Raw genomic sequence first — 16,880 nt, 5'->3', positions numbered from 1 at the left:
GCCAGCACCCCGAGCCCAATAATCCCAAACCCCATGCCCATCCGCGTCCCAATCATAGATTGATCCGCCGTCAACCCCACAAAACACAACGGCGGCAATCCGATCAACGCCCCGCTAAAGAACCCCGCCACGAGCGCGACGCCCACCAACCCGCCCAGCGTCCTCACCCCCACCATGGCAAACAGACACCCCGCCACGACCAGACAGCATGGGGCGATCAGATTGAACGGCCCCAGCCGATCGGCCAGGGCGTTGGAGAGGGTGCGCCCGAAACACGAGGCCGCGTTGAGGATGGGCACGATGTAGAACGCCATGTGCTCGGTGGCGATGCGCCGCTCCTCCGCCGCGAAGGAGATGTAGAACAGCAGCACGAACAGCCCCATGAACGCCAGCAGCGACGCCCCCACGAAGAGGCAGTAGTGGAGATCCGTGCAGGCGGCGCGGTCGACCAGGGCGCGCGGGCGCGCGGGGGGATGCGCTGCCGCATGACGGCGAGCGGAAGCGCGAGGGTGGCCAGCGCCACGAAGCCGATGATGCGCACGGCCCAGGCGAAGCCTACTTGAGGGAGGAGCCGGTACAGCATACCAGGGTAGATGATTCCGCCGACCGAGGAGCCCGACACGGCCAGCCCCGTCGCGAGCCCCAGCCGGCTGCTGAAGTAGCGAGGTAGCACCGAGACGCACGGCACGAAGAGGCAGCCCGCGCCGAGGCCGATTCAGCAGGCCCTGCGAGACGAGGATTTGGTAGTATTGCGTGCTGAGGCTGAGGAAGACGTGGCCTAGGAATATGCAGGTTGTGCCGCATGCTAACAGCGCCACGAGGTGGCCGCGGTCGTAGATCGGGCCCGTGATCGCCCCGATGACGAGGAGGAGCGTCGCTTGCGTCGACCCGATCCACGAGATCGCGCTGGCGCTGGCGGTCGTCGTGCTCGCGTAGTGGATTTGGAAGACCCCGAACGTGTTTAGGAGGCCCCATGTGTTGAGGAAGAGGGCGAACCCGCCGAGGACCTGGAGCCAGGCGCGGAGGCCGCCGTTGGGTGCGGGGCGTCCGAGTTAGGGCTCGGAGACGGCGTTTTCGGGGTTTTGGCCAGTTGGTGCTATTCTCCGGGTGGTTACAGGTTGACTTTGCGAGGCGCGCAGCCATTGTCTTACGGTGGGTTGAGAGAGTTTGGATAGGAGGGGACTCTCTCGAAGTATCCTTGACTCTTGGCCAATGCTTTCGATGGCCAGGTCGATACTCTCCGACTGACTACCTGGCAAGGAAGTTTGGTTGCTTTGGTGGGAGGGGAAAGCCACACGAGCTAGGGTCTTACAGAACCGTAGACATACTTCTGTCTTCCCTGGAGATACTTGAAAGCAGTATAGCTAGCTGATAAGGCTGCAGAAGAGATCGTCAAGCAGGCAGTTGCTCTTCACCAAAACCACCGTGTATGTGCCTGATGCGCCTGCCTGATGCGCCGCCCCGATGGTTGCTACAACTCGGAGCCGCGGGGGACCAACAGAATGAATCAAGTCAAAGGGTTGGGTGGAAAAGGCTAGCTTGAAGCTTGCCTAGAGGCGAATGGATCTACGCATGGTCAACGGAAATGGCTTGCATTGTGGTGGTTTGGTCGGATTGATCCATCAGGGCTGGATTTATGGGCACAGTAGATGAGAAGAAAGTATGAGATTTCGCTACGACGGCAGCTCGACAAGAAGTGTTAGCAGATGGCCAAGTAAGATTGTGTATATCCGAAGGTTGGTTGTATCCTTGTGCCGCACATCAGCCATTCATACAGGGTCAATCTCGCTGCATTATTACGACAGTGTTGCTGCGCCATCAAGTCTAGTCCACCCCCATCTTCTCCCTATACAGCCCAACGGCCTCCGCCTTCATCGCCTCATAATCGAAATACCAGATCTTATGAGACCGGTCCTTGAGCTCTTCAGAGCAAGTCTCCGCCTTGACCCATTTGGACGGCTCGCCCCATTCGATCTGATGATAGAAATCACGCACCGTGCGGCTGCTGTTCACCAGCCACTGGGTTCGCGTGCGGCGGACAGCACCAAACGTCTCAAAGGCCGTCTCCAAGGCGGTCCCCTTGAGCGTCGGCTGCTTGCGGATGGTCTCCACCACCTCCACCATAAGACTCGACAAACACAGCGCATCTTCAATCCCCATTCCTGCCCCGGCCCCGTGGTGTGGAGTAGAAGCGTGCGTCGCGTCACCGGTCAGGCAGATTTTTCCCCGACTATAATACGGTGCCGGGTACTCCCACAAATCAAAGCACGCCCATTTCTCCAGCCCCTCAGGGAACAATCGGATCACGTTGCGCACACAGGGACTCCAGTCGGCAAATGCTGCCTCCAGCTCCCCGCGCGAGGCCGGCGCCACCATCTGCTTGTCATCGAGCCAGCCCCCAGAATCCATGACAAACGCCGTGGCGTTGATCAGAGTATTGTTGGCCACCGGGTAGTGGATGAGATGGGTCCGCGGGCCGACGTGGTTGTGCTGGTTCCGGGCCTTGTATTCGCCCAGCGCCGCGATGGCCGCCTCCATCGGGATGAGCGTGCGGTAGGCCACCTCGTGGGTGTAGTGCGGGTATGAGACGGGGCTGCCTTTCCCGAAGAGAATCTCTCGGACACGAGATTTAATGCCGTCGCAGCCGATGACTTATCTCCGTCAGTCAGGCCATGTATAAAACAAAGACATGCACTCACCGGCATCGACCTCCACCCGCGTCCCATCTAGAAACCCCAGTCCAACCTTCTCATCCAGCCCGCGTTCCTCAATCCATTGCAAGCGTCGTCGACACCAGATGGCCTCCGGCGGCACGACCTTCACCAACGTCTCCAGGAACTGGTCCCGCCGACACCCTTCAAAGCCCCGATATCCGGCATCGATCTGGTACAGCATCCGCTGGTAGGCGGGATCATTCGGATCAAGCTGGTTGTACCCGTCGATCCAGCGCAGGTAGTCATAGGCCTCCTTCACCCCCGCGTTGCTCGCAGAGGTCGCGACCGATCCGCTCGACCGCAGCGCAGTCACGATGGCCGGGTCCAGCTGCTCCATGCACTGGATGGTGTTCGCGGTGAAGGCGATCCCCGCGCCGATCTCGCGGAAGCCGTGCGCTTGCTCGTAGACGGTCACTTGGATCCCGCGCCGGAGCAGGCCGACAATCCCTCCGCCGATGATGGCGATCTCGATGGGTTCGAGGCGGAGTGGGGTGGGCATTTCGCTGTCTTTCGTGTCTGTTGATGAATGTAGGGCTGTAGGTTAATCTTCGGGATATCAGACGAGTATACGCTGCGAGAAATGGAGGTGCCAGGTTAGGGCTGTATGCTAGAAGCCTTATCAAGATCGTCAACAGTATTCTCTCCTCCGGGAGATACATTTTCTCTCGTTCGGACGGGGTATCTCATGGCGGAGTAACTGACTGCCCGTGTATTATCTGTATGTCGTTGCGTCCATGACCGGTCAGCTCGGAGTATCTCACACTATCGTATCCGGGTCCATGGTACTCGGGTCAGGAAGAAATTCCTGAATGTCATCTGGATGTACTGTCGGCCTGCTGCCTGCGCTCAATAAATTGGTCATCTTGCCGGGATCTGCCCTAGACTCCCATGCCAACGCACCATTTCAACAACTACAATCCTCGTTGCCATTGGTGGCCTGACTCAACAACAGCCATCGAGATGTCTGATTCCAAGCCCGCATTTCTGCTCTTCGGCTCCCTTTCCCTGTCCTTCGACGAGAAGGCCTTTCAACAGCTGCAGAGGACCATAATAGCTGATGGAAGACACCACTGGGCCTGGGAGACGCTCACGTGCCTTCCCCATTCCTATCAAACGATCGTGGCTGCCGTCCCTGCTCTGGAGTCTGCTTCTACTCTCGAACACCTCCACGACCTTAAGAAGGCCGTCCAACGTCAACAGCCATTGACCATACCTTTCCCTCTGCCGAATTCAGCCCTAATTCCCCTTGTTGTAGTCTTCCAATTGACTCAATATGCGGATATGGTTGAGGATGCCGCCATCGACCTGGACCCCCGGGTTGACCTCTTCGCTGCATCAATCCACGGCCAAGAAACATTGGGCTTCTGTACCGGTCTCCTCAGTGCCATCACGGTCTCGAGTGCCCGGAACAAGGAACAGTTCTGCCACTTCGCTGCCGTTGCCGCCCGACTGGGTCTTCTTGTTGGCATGGTCGTCGACGCATGTGATGCCGCGTCTTTGGGGCCGTCACGATCGCTGATTGCCGCCTGGAGCTCAGGGAAGAAGGAGAACGAGCTGCATCAAATACTCCAAGCCTTTCCAGAGCTAGTGTACCCCTCGCCCCCCTTCGCGCTGAAAGCCCTAGCTGACCTAAAACAGGCGTATTTGTCAGTCTACTACGATGAGGATCGTGCAACGGTCACCACCGCAGCCTCAACCCTCTCCCCACTGCTGGAACAATGTCGAGCAGCGGGCATTCTAGCTGCAGAGGTCGGGCTATTCGGGCGATTCCACAGTGACGCCCACAGCAGTCTTCTTCCAGCTATTCTCGACTTCTGTGACGCCCACCCGAGCTTTCAGTTTCCGGACGCCTCAGAACTGGTCATACCAACATGATCCAATGCCGGAGGAGCTTTCATCCACCAAGGGTTCCTGCACCGCCATGTTCTTCAGCAAATCTTGATAGACCCACGGCAGTGGTTTGCAGCAGTTGACACTGTCCGCAAATCACGGCTGCAAGAAGACGACGCTCATGTTGTCTCCTTCGGCACAGAGCGCTGTATCCCACCCTCTCTCATGCGCACAGTCGGTCAAAAGGTGATCCAAGCGCCCGTGCCTGGGAGCTCGCAGGCTGCCTCGTACACGTATTGCGGCAATGACATTGCCGTTGTCGGGATGGCGTGCAAAACCGCCGGTGCGGACAACCTCAAGGAATTCTGGGACCTACTTTGCGCGGGGGAGTCTCAGCACAAGGAAGTACCCAAGGAGCGTTTTGGTTTCGAAACTGTCTTTCGAGACGTCGGCCAGAAGCGCAAGTGGTTTGGGAACTCCATCAATGGTCATGACGAATTTGATCACAAATTCTTCAAGAAAAGCCCCAGGGAAAGCGCGACAATGGATCCGCAACAGCGCCACCTACCGCAAATTGCCTACCAGACCGTAGAACAATCCGGCTACTTTCACAATCCGAGTCCTGACAAGCGGATCGGCTGCTATGTAGGTGTCTGTGCTTGTGATTATGAAGCCAACATTGCCTGTCACGCTCCGAATGCTTTCTCCGCGACGGGAAATCTGCAAGGATTCATTGCTGGAAAAGTCAGCCATTTCTTCGGCTGGACCGGCCCGGATCTCACCATCGACACTGCATGCTCCTCCTCGGCGGTTGCGGTTCATCAAGCCTGCAAGGCAATTGTAGGAGGCGAGTGCACCGCGGCCCTTGCTGGTGGCACGCATGTAATGACCAATCCGCTGTGGTTTCAGAATCTGGCAGGCGCCTCATTCTTGAGTCCCACTGGACAATGCAAGCCATTCGATATCGAAGCAGACGGGTACTGCAGGGTGAGGGTATTGCAGCAATCTTTCTGAAGAAATTGTCCGCGGCGGTCGCCGATGGAGATCAAATCATGGGCGTGACCCCAGCAACAGCTGTCCAACAGAACCAGGACTGTACTCCAATCTTTGTTTAAAATGTCCCCTCATTATCCGATCTTTTTCAAGACGTGTCCAAGCGAGCCCGTCTCACACCGGAAGAAATCTCCGTTGTTGAGGCCCACGGCACAGGTACTGCAGTAGGGGACCCTGCAGAATATGATAGTGTCCGTGCTGTCTTAGGGAGATCAATCCGCAAGAAGCCGTTGATGCTCAGCTCCGTCAAAGGACTAGTAGGTCATGTGGAGTGTACCTCCGGCATCATCTCCATCATCAAAGTGCTACTGATGATTCAGAAGAGCATGATTCCACCCCAGGCCAGTTTCACCACCGTCAATCCAGCTATCAAAGCGACGTCAACAGACAATATTGTCATCCCAACTAGCTTGCAGCAATGGAATGTTGGGTTCAAAGCTGTTCTCATCAACAATTATGGAGCCTCTGGTTCAAATGCGTCCCTCATCATCACCCAAGCCCCAGCCCAAGCGAGGAGAGCAATTGGAACGACGGTGCATGACAGTATGAGGTATCCGTTTCGAATCACTGGGCTTTGACGATTATAGCATACGATGGTACTCGAAGGGCCTTCGCGACTATTTGAATCGTGACCTCTCTGAGCCGAAACTGTCTTATATTGCCTTTAATTCGGCCCGTCAAAGCAACTGGCATCTTAATCGAACGCTGATGTTCAGTGTAAAGTCTATTGACAAATTGAACAAGGATCTTCAAGCATACGAGAATGGTAACTTCAACATCACGTCCGTTTCTCTTCCGAGTCCTCTTCCTGTGGTGCTATGCTTTGGTGGGCAAGTGTCTAAGTTCATCGGACTTGATCGGCTGGTGTATGAGCATGTTGCAGTGTTTCGAAAGCATCTTAACACGGTTGATGCCGTGGCTCGGGCCATGGGTGTGGGTAGCATCTTCCCGGACATATTCAGCCGTGCTTCGATTGATGACCCCGTCAAGTTGCAAGTAATGCTCTTTTCCTTGCAATATGCCTCAGCGCACAGCTGGATAGATTCTGGAATCCAGCCAGCGGCAGTCGTAGGCCATAGCTTCGGCGAGCTTACGGCTCTATGCGTGGCAAGTGCCTTATCGCTTGAAGACACCATGCGTATGATCGTGGCTCGTGCTACCGTTGTTAGAGACTTTTGGGGTCCTGACAAGGGTGCTATGGTTGCTGTGGAGGCCGATCTTCATGAAGTGGAAGCGCTACTCGTGAAGTCCAAGGCCCACTGTGCCGGTATCGAGTCAGCCACCATTGCTTGCTATAACGGGCCTCGGAGCTATACGCTGGCTGGTGCAACTCCGGCGGTGCAAGCAGTCATTGAGACACTTTCCTTGTCTGCCTTTTCGTCCATGAAACATAAGCGGTTGAACGTGACAAACTCTTTTCACTGTTCTCTCCTTGATCCTCTTCTTGGGCGACTTGAGCAAAGTGCCCAAGAGATCGCATTCAAAGATCCCATTATACATCGAGAGGGCCACGGAGTCAGCTGCCGACGAGAAGCTTACCCCTCAGTTTGTTGCTCAACATATCCGCTCACCCGTATTCTTCCACCAAGCAATAAAGAGGTTATCCTGCAAGTATCCATTCTGTGTCTTCCTGGAAGCTGGGTCCGCCTCAACCGTTACCAACATGGCTAGCCGAGCCCTCGGCAGTCCCAAAAGCTCGCACTTTCAATCTATCAACATCACTTGCGACAATGGGTGGAACAACTTGGTGGATGCAACACTGAGCCTGTGGAAGGCAGGCCTGGGTGTGCAATTCTGGGCTCACCAGTCGAGTCAAACAAAGGGGCACCCAATCCTTCTATTGCCGCCCTACCAGTTTGAGCGTTCAAAGCATTGGATTGAACTCAAGACGCCCCCAAGAATTACTTCGGAAAAAGACTTGAGACCAAAGATCATGGAGCAGGACCTGCCGGAGAAGCTTTTCAAGTTCGTCGGGTACGAAGACAAGGCCGAGCGGCAAGCGAGATTCCGTATCAATACGCTGGCCGCCGAGTACGAAAGACTCCTTCGTGGACACGTCATTGCTCAGACAGCGCCCATCTGCCCTGCCACTATTCAGCTTGATATAGTCATTGAAGCAGTACGCAGCATCAAGCCAGCTTTCTCATCATCCAAGCTAGAGCCCAGGCTGTACAACGTCGAGAACGCCTCGCCACTCTGCATCAACCTGGGGCAGGCAGTATGGGTCGAGGCGGTTACGGAAGGTAGCGCAGCAACAACTTGGAACTTTCAGGTTTTCAGCAATGACCTTCAGAACGAAGCCCCGCGCACAGTCCATACTACCGATCAGATCGTCTTTCAGTCCGTCGACGATCTCGCACTGAAATCTGAGTTTGCGCGCCTGGAACGCCATTTCAGTCACGAACAGTGTCTTGATATCCTGCGCAGTAACGATCCAGACGAAGTCCTGCAGAGTAGAAACATCTACAAAATCTTCGCCGAGATCGTGCACTACGGAGAGGAGTATCGCGGGCTGTAGAAGCTGGTGAGCAAGGGAAGCCAATCGGCAGGTTTAGTAGCCAAGCAGTATAATCCGGAATCATGGCTCGACGGGCATCTGGCCGACAGCTTCTGTCAGGTTGGAGGCATCTATGTCAACTGTATGGTTGACCGCACCATGTCAGATATGTATATCGCAAATGGTGTCGAGCAGTGGATTCGCTCTCCGAGATTTCACCAGCAAGATTCGCGGCCTGATTCGTACCATGTTCTGGCGACACATCATCGACCCTCACCCAAGGCGTTTCTAACAGATGTCTTTATATTCAATCCGACAAATGGTTCTTTGATTGAGGCCAAGCTGCGTATCAGCTATGTGAGAGTACCGAAAGCTTCGATAAGCAGGTTACTATCGCGTCTTACCATGGGAGACTTCCAGAAGGTTGCGGAAGCTTCCACCTCTGAGCCTTTTCATGGTGATACCGATGCAGAGAAAAAGGTTTTAGCAGTTCCCCAAGCACAGGTACAGAGAGCCAGTCCTTCAGCAAGCATCAAAGTGCAGGCACCAGGCGAGTTAGAGACTGCACCAAAGGTGAAGACTATCCTTGCGGAACTCTCCGGTCTCGAGTTGAAGGAGATCAAAGATGACAGTAACCTCGCAGACTTAGGAATTGATTCTCTCATGGGAATGGAGTTGGCACATGAGATTGAAGCCGCATTCCAGATCACGATTCTGGAAAATGAGCTCATGGATGTCATCGACATTCCCAGCTTGATGAAGTGTGTGGAAACTGTGATAGGTGGCGGCGTTGTTACTGCAACAGAAAGCAGTGATCAAAGCACTTCTGAGAGTGAGGAAAGCGACACAAAGCCCAGCGGCTACACGACGCCGAGTACCGCATCTGAGGTGGCTGAGCCAGCAAAGTCTGTCCAGAACACCGGACTGAACCTTTCCTTTTGCTCTGTGATAGAGGCTTTCAATGAGGTCAAGAGCAATACCGACGACCATATTGTTGATTACAAGCAGGGCAATTACTTTGAGACGGTGCTGCCCCTTCAAGATTAAATGTGTGTGTCGCTCGTCCTCGAGGCGTTCGATAAGTTGGGACAGCACATTCGCAATGCCAATCCTGGTGACAAATTTGTCCGCATTGAACACGCAAGAGAACATGCCCGACTAGTTGACCACCTGTATAGAATGCTCGACGAGGGAGCAGGGCTTGTAAATATCGACGGCGATTGCATCACTCGCACGGCAGTCCTCCCTCCTTGCTCGAGCAAAAAGATCCTCGCAGAACTTGCTACTCGCTTCCCTGACCAGAGTATGGCTGATGAACTCACCTTATACACTGGATCTCAGCTGGCCGAGGTCCTCAGAGGCCAGACAGATGGGATCAAGTTGATCTTCGGAACTCCAAAAAGGGCGTGACCTCGTCTCCAACATGTATGCGGAATGGCCGCTCAATAGGCTATTCTACCGACAAATGGAGGAATTCATTAGCCGACTCGTTTCTAAAGTCGACATGGCTCAGGGCGTCATCAAGATCTTGGAGATGGGGGCTGGTACAGGAGGAACGACTAGATGGCTCGTTCCTCTGCTCGCGGAGTTGAACATTTCAGTCGAGTACACCTTCACGGATCTCGCTCCATCCTTTGTCGCTGCCGCTCGCAAGAGATTTGGCAAGCAGTATCCCTTCATGAAATTCAGGACACATGGTATTGAACAGGCTCCGGCCGACGATCTTCTCGGCACGCAACACATCATTATCGCCAGTAACGCTGTGCATGCCACGCACAGTCTCAGGGCGTCTGCAAGTAATACCCGCAAGGCCCTACGATCTGACGGTCTCCTTATGATGCTCGAAATGACAAGTATCATGTATTGGGTCGATGTCACATTCGGGCTGTTTGAGGGCTGGTGGTATGTTGACGATGAACGCACACATGCTGTGACGCACGAGTCGCAGTGGGAAACTGAGCTGCACTCGGCTGGATACGGACACGTCGACTGGACTGATGGTGCGCGGCCAGAGAACAGACTGGAGAAGCTGATTATTGCCTTTGCTTCAGGCGGGAGGTACGAGCGACTCCCACAGTCACATCCAATCGAGAGCCTATCGACTGACTGTGCGGCGCGACAAACAGTTATTGACAGATACCTGCGTAAGATGACGGCCGGATGGAAGGCTCCTTCGGTGAAGGTCGGACCCACAAATAGGGATAGAAAATGTATTGTTCTCACAGGGGCAACAGGGAGCTTGGCAAGCCATGTGGTCCAAAAGCTTGCCAGCAGTCCTGGTGTGACGAAGATCATCTGTCTGAATCGACGGAGTCGGCTCGACGCTGATCAACGATAGCTTCAGTCTCTGAGCCAGAAAGGCATCTGGCTTCCTGACGATGCGATCGACAAACTCACCATCATGGATGCTGATCTTGCAAGACCGCAACTCGGGCTGTCGAGTCCACAGTACGAATCCCTTGTCTCAACGACCACGCACATTATTCACAACGCCTGGCTCATGAATGCGAAATGGCCGTTAGATCGATTCGAGTCACAACTTTATATCATGCGCAATCTGTTAGACTTTGCGTCCGCTGTTGTGGGCCATGGCTGTAACATAGTCACATTTCAGTTCATCTCCTCCATTGCAACAGTCGGTCATTATCCTCTGCATACAGGAAGACCTCGGGTTCCGGAAGCGATGATGGGAATCGAATCTGTTCTCCCCACCGGGTACGGAGACGCAAAGTACATTTGCGAGCTGATGCTTGAGTCGACGCTAAGGCTTCACCCAGACAAATTCCATGCCATGACGGTGCGTCCAGGGCAAATCGCAGGCTCCAGTGAGAGCGGATACTGGAACCCCCGTGAGCATTTCTCCTTCGTGATCAAATCATCACAGACACTCGGCGCCCTCCCTCGCTTCGAAGGCCTTCTGTCATGGACGCTCGTCGATTTCGTAGCCGGTGCAACCGTCGACTTGCTTTGCCGCGACGACCCACCGTATCCGGTCTACCATATTGAGAACCCGATCCGCCAGAGGTGGGAAGATATAATGCCTGTGCTTGCAGATGAGCTGCACCTACCACAGACAAACATAATTCCATTCTCAGAGTGGGTGCAGCGCGTTCGGGAGTATAGTCGACATGCAGGGTCAGAGCGGGAGAATCCCGCCATCATGTTGGTTGATTTCTTGGATGAGAACTTTCTGCGCATGTCTTGCGGTGGGCTCTTGTTGGAGACCAGGAGATGTCGCGAGCATTCGAAGACTCTGGCAGATATGGGCCCGGTTAGTGAGGATGTGACAAGGTTGTATATCAAGAACTGGAGGGCGATGGAGTTTTTGGATTGATCATTGTGTTCTTCATGTTGAGATCAGTCCCCTCCCTTGGAGTTGAAGATGAATAGACAGATTGAAAGTGAATGAAGGTTGCTGGTCGTTGATGAAGCTCACTTCCTGGGGGGGGGGAGGGGGAATCTCTGGACAGACACCGACAGAAAACAGAAATGCATCATATGAGTACTCGTATCTTGTCATTGCGGAGGATTCGATAATCCCCGGAATCGCGAGCAAATGCCCACACCACTCCTGCAGGCCAGGATCTCGCCTCCCAGCGGTGTCCGTGGTGTCAGAAGACTCAACAAACAAGGTGCCGGGCCGCCATGGTGGATCAATCATCGCGGACTCCCACAGAACCCAACTGGGTGCCGCGTTCCGTAGGCGGGGGTATGCCATCTATGCCTAGCAGTTCAATACTGTCCACTTATCTGATCTCATTATAGAAATCTACGGAGTCTTAGATACACCACAAACTATCGAGTAAGAAGACCCAAATCCAGGATTCAAACAGAGCGGCATCTCGCGTGTGTGCCCTGTTCCTCATGCCTAGAGCCTTGCAAATCATCAAACGAGGCCCTGAGAGAAGCAGCCAATTTGAAAGCCATCTCCTTCAATGCTTTCTTCGCCTCGACGGCCTTCTTGTCTAGTTCATCGATATGCGTTGTCGTAACGTCCCCTATTACCTCTGAACCATCATTGGTTACAGTTTGTATCTCGCATATACTGTCCTGGACCACCTCGCCTAACTCGCACACTTTTATTTTGTGTTCGTCAGCAATCTCCTCGCGAAAATGGTCGACAAGACCAGGCAGTTCTGATCTGATGCTGTCTTGAACGATATCATCAAGTTCTGATTTGATGCTATCGCGTACAATATCCTGCTGTAATTTGAGACTGTTGTGAATTTCCTCATCAATATATCTTTTGATGCAAGGATCGATCAGATGGACGCCAGGAGGGCCAGATACCCCGGACTTTGATGGTAGGGCACCGTCTACATCCCCTGACAAGCCCAGTAGACGATGGTGTCCGGAGCGAATCAATAGCTTGCGAACCTGATCTTCGGGAAGTCGGCTAAGCTTCTGCTCAAGATATCTAAGTGAAAGATGATCCACGTCATCGGGTGATGAAGCATGTATAAAGTGGGTTGGACGGATCGAGTTTGAGGATGGTGACGGAGAGCAAGTACTTGGGGTATTGACTTCGGTAGGTGCTCCAAGCCAGTCTGGTTGTGTAAGAAGCGGCCTTTTGCAACTTTCTTCGGGTGACAGAGACCACCCTAGAGACCATCAACAGGCTATGAAAGCTGAAATCTCCAGTAACTGTGGAGATAAGACATACCTCTGTCCCGTTTGCCAATGGCCGGCTTCAATTCGGGTTGGTCATTGTATTGGGGTGGACTCGCTTGCTCAGCCGGTGTTGATACATGTTCCTCATCATATGGCGGTGGAGAAAGCTTGAATATACTTGGATCTCTCTCGACTACACCATGTCGATGGTGGTCGAAAGACTCTGGCTGAAGGGTTTGTATTCTAGAGCAAAATTTTCTCAACGTCTCAAATTCTCCCCCCTGAAATTGTACCAGGGCAAAGTGTAGGCGTAGAGATTTTGATTGGCAAATATGGGCGAATGCAATGAAATTTGAGTCTTCTAGATCGGAAGAACTAAGAGACTTTGCCCAAGATGGACAAAGAACAACCCCAGGCCTAGCTAAATGTACACTGAGCGTTGAAACATCCGTAGCACCGCTTATAGTTTGTCGTATCTTCGAGGACAATTCCGATGGGCACAGATTAGGTTTGCTTCTCTTAACTAGCGAAGAGTTCTGGATCGCTTTGGGGCAGATATTCAATGTTAGTGAATCCGATCTGTCAGTGGAGTTAGCAAGGGCTGCCTTGATACTAAGAGAGATAGATCCTCGCTCGGGGTCGTTGGAGTAGGCAATGCGACACCTGGCATCGCAAGAATGTTTCGTGCCCGGTACAGAAACGACAACTTTCTTGGACAAAGCCCAGTGCGACTCTTGCGATACAGGCGACATTGGATAACCTCTAAAGTTCCTTAGGTTTTAGAGATTCCCTCGAATGATCGAGTAGCCCTCCCACCCGGGCTTTGGAAAAGCGATGAGCAGCCCTGGCTCCGACGAATGAGAGATCAGGGATAGAAGTGAGAGGACAACAGTAAAGAGACCGACCGAAAGCTCCTGCGGCCTGGCCACAAGCACATGCTCACTCCAGGGAAGAAGTTGGAGAGTCCTATGAAAACACAGGAATGGCACGCCAAGCAGCGAGAACGGCAAGAAGAAAATGATTCCTTGATTGACGGACGACAACAAAGGTATCAAAAGCTCTTGCGGCCTAGCCACACGTACGTACCCAATCCAAGATCCAAACCTGGAGTCCTATGAGAACACAGGAACGGCAGGACCAGCGGCGAGAACAGCAAAGAGCGAATCGTTAAGTCCCTATACGTGATCAGGATGATGGAGTTGATATCGCACCGAGCGAAGGTGAAGCATGAGATATCTCAGGGGGGTAAAAGGGAGTGAGGAGATTGTTGGGGGCGGGGAGGTGGTTCTGGGGAGAGGATCGATACAGAACTCAAGGGACGGGAAAGGAGGCTCTGCCCACGTGATCTTGACAGGTGACCTCATTCTTCCTGGCAGGTCGAGCACAGACTTCCCTGGGTCAGGTGACCAGACCACTATTGCGATTAACTTACTTTGTACTCCGTACTTTGTGCTAGTGGTCATACTCTGCCGTTAATATAATATCTCTTGGTAGCTTATGGAAAAATAGAGAGATGTGCAGTGGCACTATCAACGTCATTATTACTTCTCTATGTCCTCTATGTCGACTCGATAAATCAATATCAAAACATACTATGCTCAATCCTTTCCTTCTTTACGCTAGTGTCTAGGATAGCATTGGCACTCGGAATGGAAGATAAAAACCATGAACGATCGCTTTTCCTTGAGAAACCAAAAGCAAGCATCTATAGTACAGTCTTTATATTAGGTATTATGTCAGTGGTGCCGTATAGAAGCGATATAGCCTCCTTGGGCAAAATGATGCAACGCGAGCACTAGAGGTAACAACAAGTCAGTGAGAATAGAAGATAGAAAGAGAGAAGAATAAGGAAAACTCACAGAAGAGCATGATCAGCGCCAGCGCTGGAAGTACCCACGGCGATTGGCCTACTGCCTGGCTCTTTCCGGAGATGTTCATAAGACTGAGCAGCGCCAGGCCCAGCCCCACGAGCGCGATGGTCCCCGTGCTGACGCGGCACATGCGGAAATGATGAGGATCACGGGGAAGCGATAGGATTGCGAAGACCATGGTGAAGATCAAGAAGAGACCCGTGCAGATGCAGAAGTATCCTGGAGGTGAGTGAAGATGTTAGACGGTACTTGAACCTCTCAGGTCGATCGACACGAAGGATCGGAATGATGTGACAAGTCTAAAGAGAAACAAAGATGATGGAGGACGATGTACATACCAAAAGTAAGATCAAAGACCTTCATGACCGCGTCTGTCGCCTCCTGGAACGTGAGATTCGCCTTGGCCGCCACTTCCTTGGGGATATTCCTCCCGAAGTTGTGCACGATGATGGTCACCGTCTCCATGATGGCCGGCCACGCCTTCTCGATGAACTCCGTCCCCGTCGCGTTAGGGGGCAGCGCGATGGTCGCGTTGTAGGCGCTTTCGATGGTGTGAAATTGATCCATGTAGGTGGTGAAGCGGTTCAGGACGTCGTCCAACGCCTCCCCGAGCATGTCCCTGAGTTCGTCGACCGGGGCATTGCTGTTGATCCCGCTCATCAGGGGATTGAAAGCTGGCTGATCCCGGCCCAGAGGTGTGCCCAGATGAAGATTTGGTTGATCCCTTCCATCATGAGACAGAGGCAGACGTGGAAGGGGAAGTGGAGCATAGCCCACAGGTGCTGGCTGATCGGACCCAGTGCCTCGACGCTGCTGATGTTGTCGAAGTACAGTTGGTAAGTCAGGTACTGTGATAGAGAGGAAGTCCTGGTTAGAAATCTTTCTTTCTAGCTTGACAAGGGGCAGGTACTCTTACAATAATCAGCACGGATGATATGAGAATTCCAATGTCCTGGGGGAAGAACCGCGGTCCAGCTTCCCGATCATGCTGACAAACTTGGTCAGAAGAATGATACCCTCGCCCAGCTATCAAAAAGTGGTTTAGTATCTTAGATGAATACGCCTGGAGAGTTATACATACGATAATCAAAGTCAAGCAGGTCATTCTCTCCACGAGATGGGTCTTCTCAAGCGAGAGCGCCGGCCAAACCGCGGCCACGGCCACGTTGATACCCACCTCGGTCACGGAAACGCAATACCACGCGATATAAGCATCCCATCTAGTGCGCAATTGAAACACAAACGATATACCAAGAAAACAGCTGCAGCGGCCAGCAGCGAGACCAAAATGATCAACAATGGCACGCGAGTCTTGCGGTAATGCTACGTGAAGTACAGCGTCATGCCGTACTGGCATGCGAGTACCAAGCGGCTCACCATGAGGATCAGCGACAGCTGCTGCATGGGGCCCCTGGCGTCCTGCCTCAGGAAGTTGGAGCCGATGACGGCCAGCCCCATCATCACGCCGAAATGGCACGCGTGGGCCACACGCTCGAAGATGCTGTCCGTGGCAAACCGGACGTCGTACAGACTGACATGGCACCAGGTGAACCACAAGATACTGATGAAGCCGACATAGGACGCCAGCACTGGACAAATATTAAGCAAATCCATTCCGCGAAGACTGATATTGTTTAGGGGAGGAGTCGGCCACATACTCTTACTGCTGTTCACATCGCGGGCAGTCACAAAGGAGGTCAAATTGGCCACGAAAAACAAGTCGAAAAACAACTGGATGTTGGAGGTAGCCTCATAGTGTTCGAACTGAGGGTTCTCGAACAAGATCTCATCGTGTGTGTCCAGGCCGAGCTCACCATCAGACGTTGAACTCTGCCGCGTGCTGCTCTTGGACTTGAACGGGTGCTGTTAGTCTTTGAGTTTTGCGGTTCGTGAAATTAAGACGTACCAAGGGGCTTGTCACAAAAGGGATTCGACCCATTTTGTATGACAGGAGAGAGAAGCTCTCAGAATGTAGGTAGAAATAAAATGCTGTTGACGCTTGGGAATCTTGTCCCTGATCTTCCTCTTCCTCTTCACCGTTGCATATCACAAAGCATGGTTTAGCTTGTCGAGCGAGGTCTATGGTCTAGCTCCTTTGTCGGCCTTATATATGTTGGATGTAGTTACAGATCGCGTTTGGACAAGCCACAGGAAGAAAAGCAATTCCATCTTGCCATGAGGCATTTCAGTTGTGCACTGGGATGATAGCGAACGGTTTCAGGAGAGAAAATGCTGTGTTTGGGATGAACCTCGTGTTGTCGCATGGCTTCGAAGATCGTGCTGACTGCATATAACTATTCCTAC

At 53.0% G+C, this 16,880-nt stretch overlaps 6 protein-coding genes across 6 annotated transcripts; 1 reads left to right on the top strand and 5 right to left on the bottom strand.

Annotated features, from left to right (window-relative positions):
• Positions 1-8: 8 nt before the first annotated feature.
• BO95DRAFT_436210 (MFS general substrate transporter) lies at positions 9-1,326 on the bottom strand (the record flags this gene model as incomplete). Its single annotated transcript, XM_025585220.1, has 3 exons — positions 9-1,007; positions 1,152-1,248; positions 1,313-1,326. Coding segments are annotated over 3 exons (1,110 nt in total), but the record flags the coding sequence as incomplete, so codon positions are not given.
• A 498-nt stretch (positions 1,327-1,824) lies between these two features.
• On the bottom strand, positions 1,825-3,213 carry BO95DRAFT_436209 (FAD binding domain-containing protein; the record flags this gene model as incomplete). Its single annotated transcript, XM_025585219.1, has 2 exons — positions 1,825-2,651; positions 2,700-3,213. The coding sequence occupies 2 exons, from the start codon at positions 3,211-3,213 to the stop codon at positions 1,825-1,827; spliced, it is 1,341 nt and encodes a 446-aa protein (XP_025437526.1).
• Positions 3,214-3,674: 461 nt separating this feature from the next.
• On the top strand, positions 3,675-11,428 carry BO95DRAFT_507709 (putative polyketide synthase; the record flags this gene model as incomplete). Its single annotated transcript, XM_025591268.1, has 16 exons — positions 3,675-4,301; positions 4,353-4,383; positions 4,405-4,488; positions 4,516-4,574; positions 4,647-4,727; positions 4,749-4,752; positions 4,780-5,426; positions 5,454-5,537; positions 5,561-5,639; positions 5,691-6,147; positions 6,185-7,001; positions 7,102-8,082; positions 8,116-9,120; positions 9,166-9,500; positions 9,544-10,375; positions 10,433-11,428. The coding sequence occupies 16 exons, from the start codon at positions 3,675-3,677 to the stop codon at positions 11,426-11,428; spliced, it is 7,119 nt and encodes a 2,372-aa protein (XP_025437525.1).
• A 491-nt stretch (positions 11,429-11,919) lies between these two features.
• On the bottom strand, positions 11,920-12,706 carry BO95DRAFT_374190 (uncharacterized protein; the record flags this gene model as incomplete). The annotated part of the gene is made up of 3 exons (XM_025583090.1): positions 11,920-12,059; positions 12,141-12,511; positions 12,570-12,706. The coding sequence occupies 3 exons, from the start codon at positions 12,704-12,706 to the stop codon at positions 11,920-11,922; spliced, it is 648 nt and encodes a 215-aa protein (XP_025437524.1).
• On the bottom strand, positions 12,522-13,699 carry BO95DRAFT_280036 (uncharacterized protein). Its single transcript, XM_025581637.1, has 2 exons — positions 13,611-13,699; positions 12,522-13,549 (listed from the first exon to the last, which is right to left on the bottom strand). Exon 2 carries the CDS (start codon positions 13,455-13,457, stop codon positions 12,714-12,716), a length of 744 nt encoding a protein of 247 aa, XP_025437523.1. The 5' UTR covers positions 13,458-13,549; positions 13,611-13,699; the 3' UTR covers positions 12,522-12,713.
• Positions 13,700-14,261: 562 nt separating this feature from the next.
• BO95DRAFT_518304 (uncharacterized protein) lies at positions 14,262-16,515 on the bottom strand (the record flags this gene model as incomplete). Its single annotated transcript, XM_025591964.1, has 10 exons — positions 14,262-14,500; positions 14,565-14,795; positions 14,915-15,300; positions 15,354-15,424; positions 15,493-15,564; positions 15,658-15,753; positions 15,828-15,899; positions 15,954-16,165; positions 16,235-16,427; positions 16,483-16,515. 10 exons carry the CDS (start codon positions 16,513-16,515, stop codon positions 14,442-14,444), a joined length of 1,425 nt encoding a protein of 474 aa, XP_025437522.1. The 3' UTR covers positions 14,262-14,441.
• Between the last annotated feature and the right edge of the window lie 365 nt (positions 16,516-16,880).

The sequence above is a fragment of the Aspergillus brunneoviolaceus genome, assembly GCF_003184695.1.
Source record: "Aspergillus brunneoviolaceus CBS 621.78 unplaced genomic scaffold BO95scaffold_87, whole genome shotgun sequence".
Taxonomy (NCBI): Eukaryota; Fungi; Ascomycota; class Eurotiomycetes; order Eurotiales; family Aspergillaceae; genus Aspergillus; species Aspergillus brunneoviolaceus.
The sequence above is the reverse complement of the archived record's forward strand: the minus strand, read 5'-3'. Positions and strand labels throughout refer to the sequence as shown.

Bases quoted from the DNA above. Each gene is read 5' to 3' on its own strand.
- BO95DRAFT_280036 (XM_025581637.1), bottom strand. From the start codon at position 13,457: ATGTCGCCTGTATCGCAAGAGTCGCACTGGGCTTTGTCCAAGAAAGTT.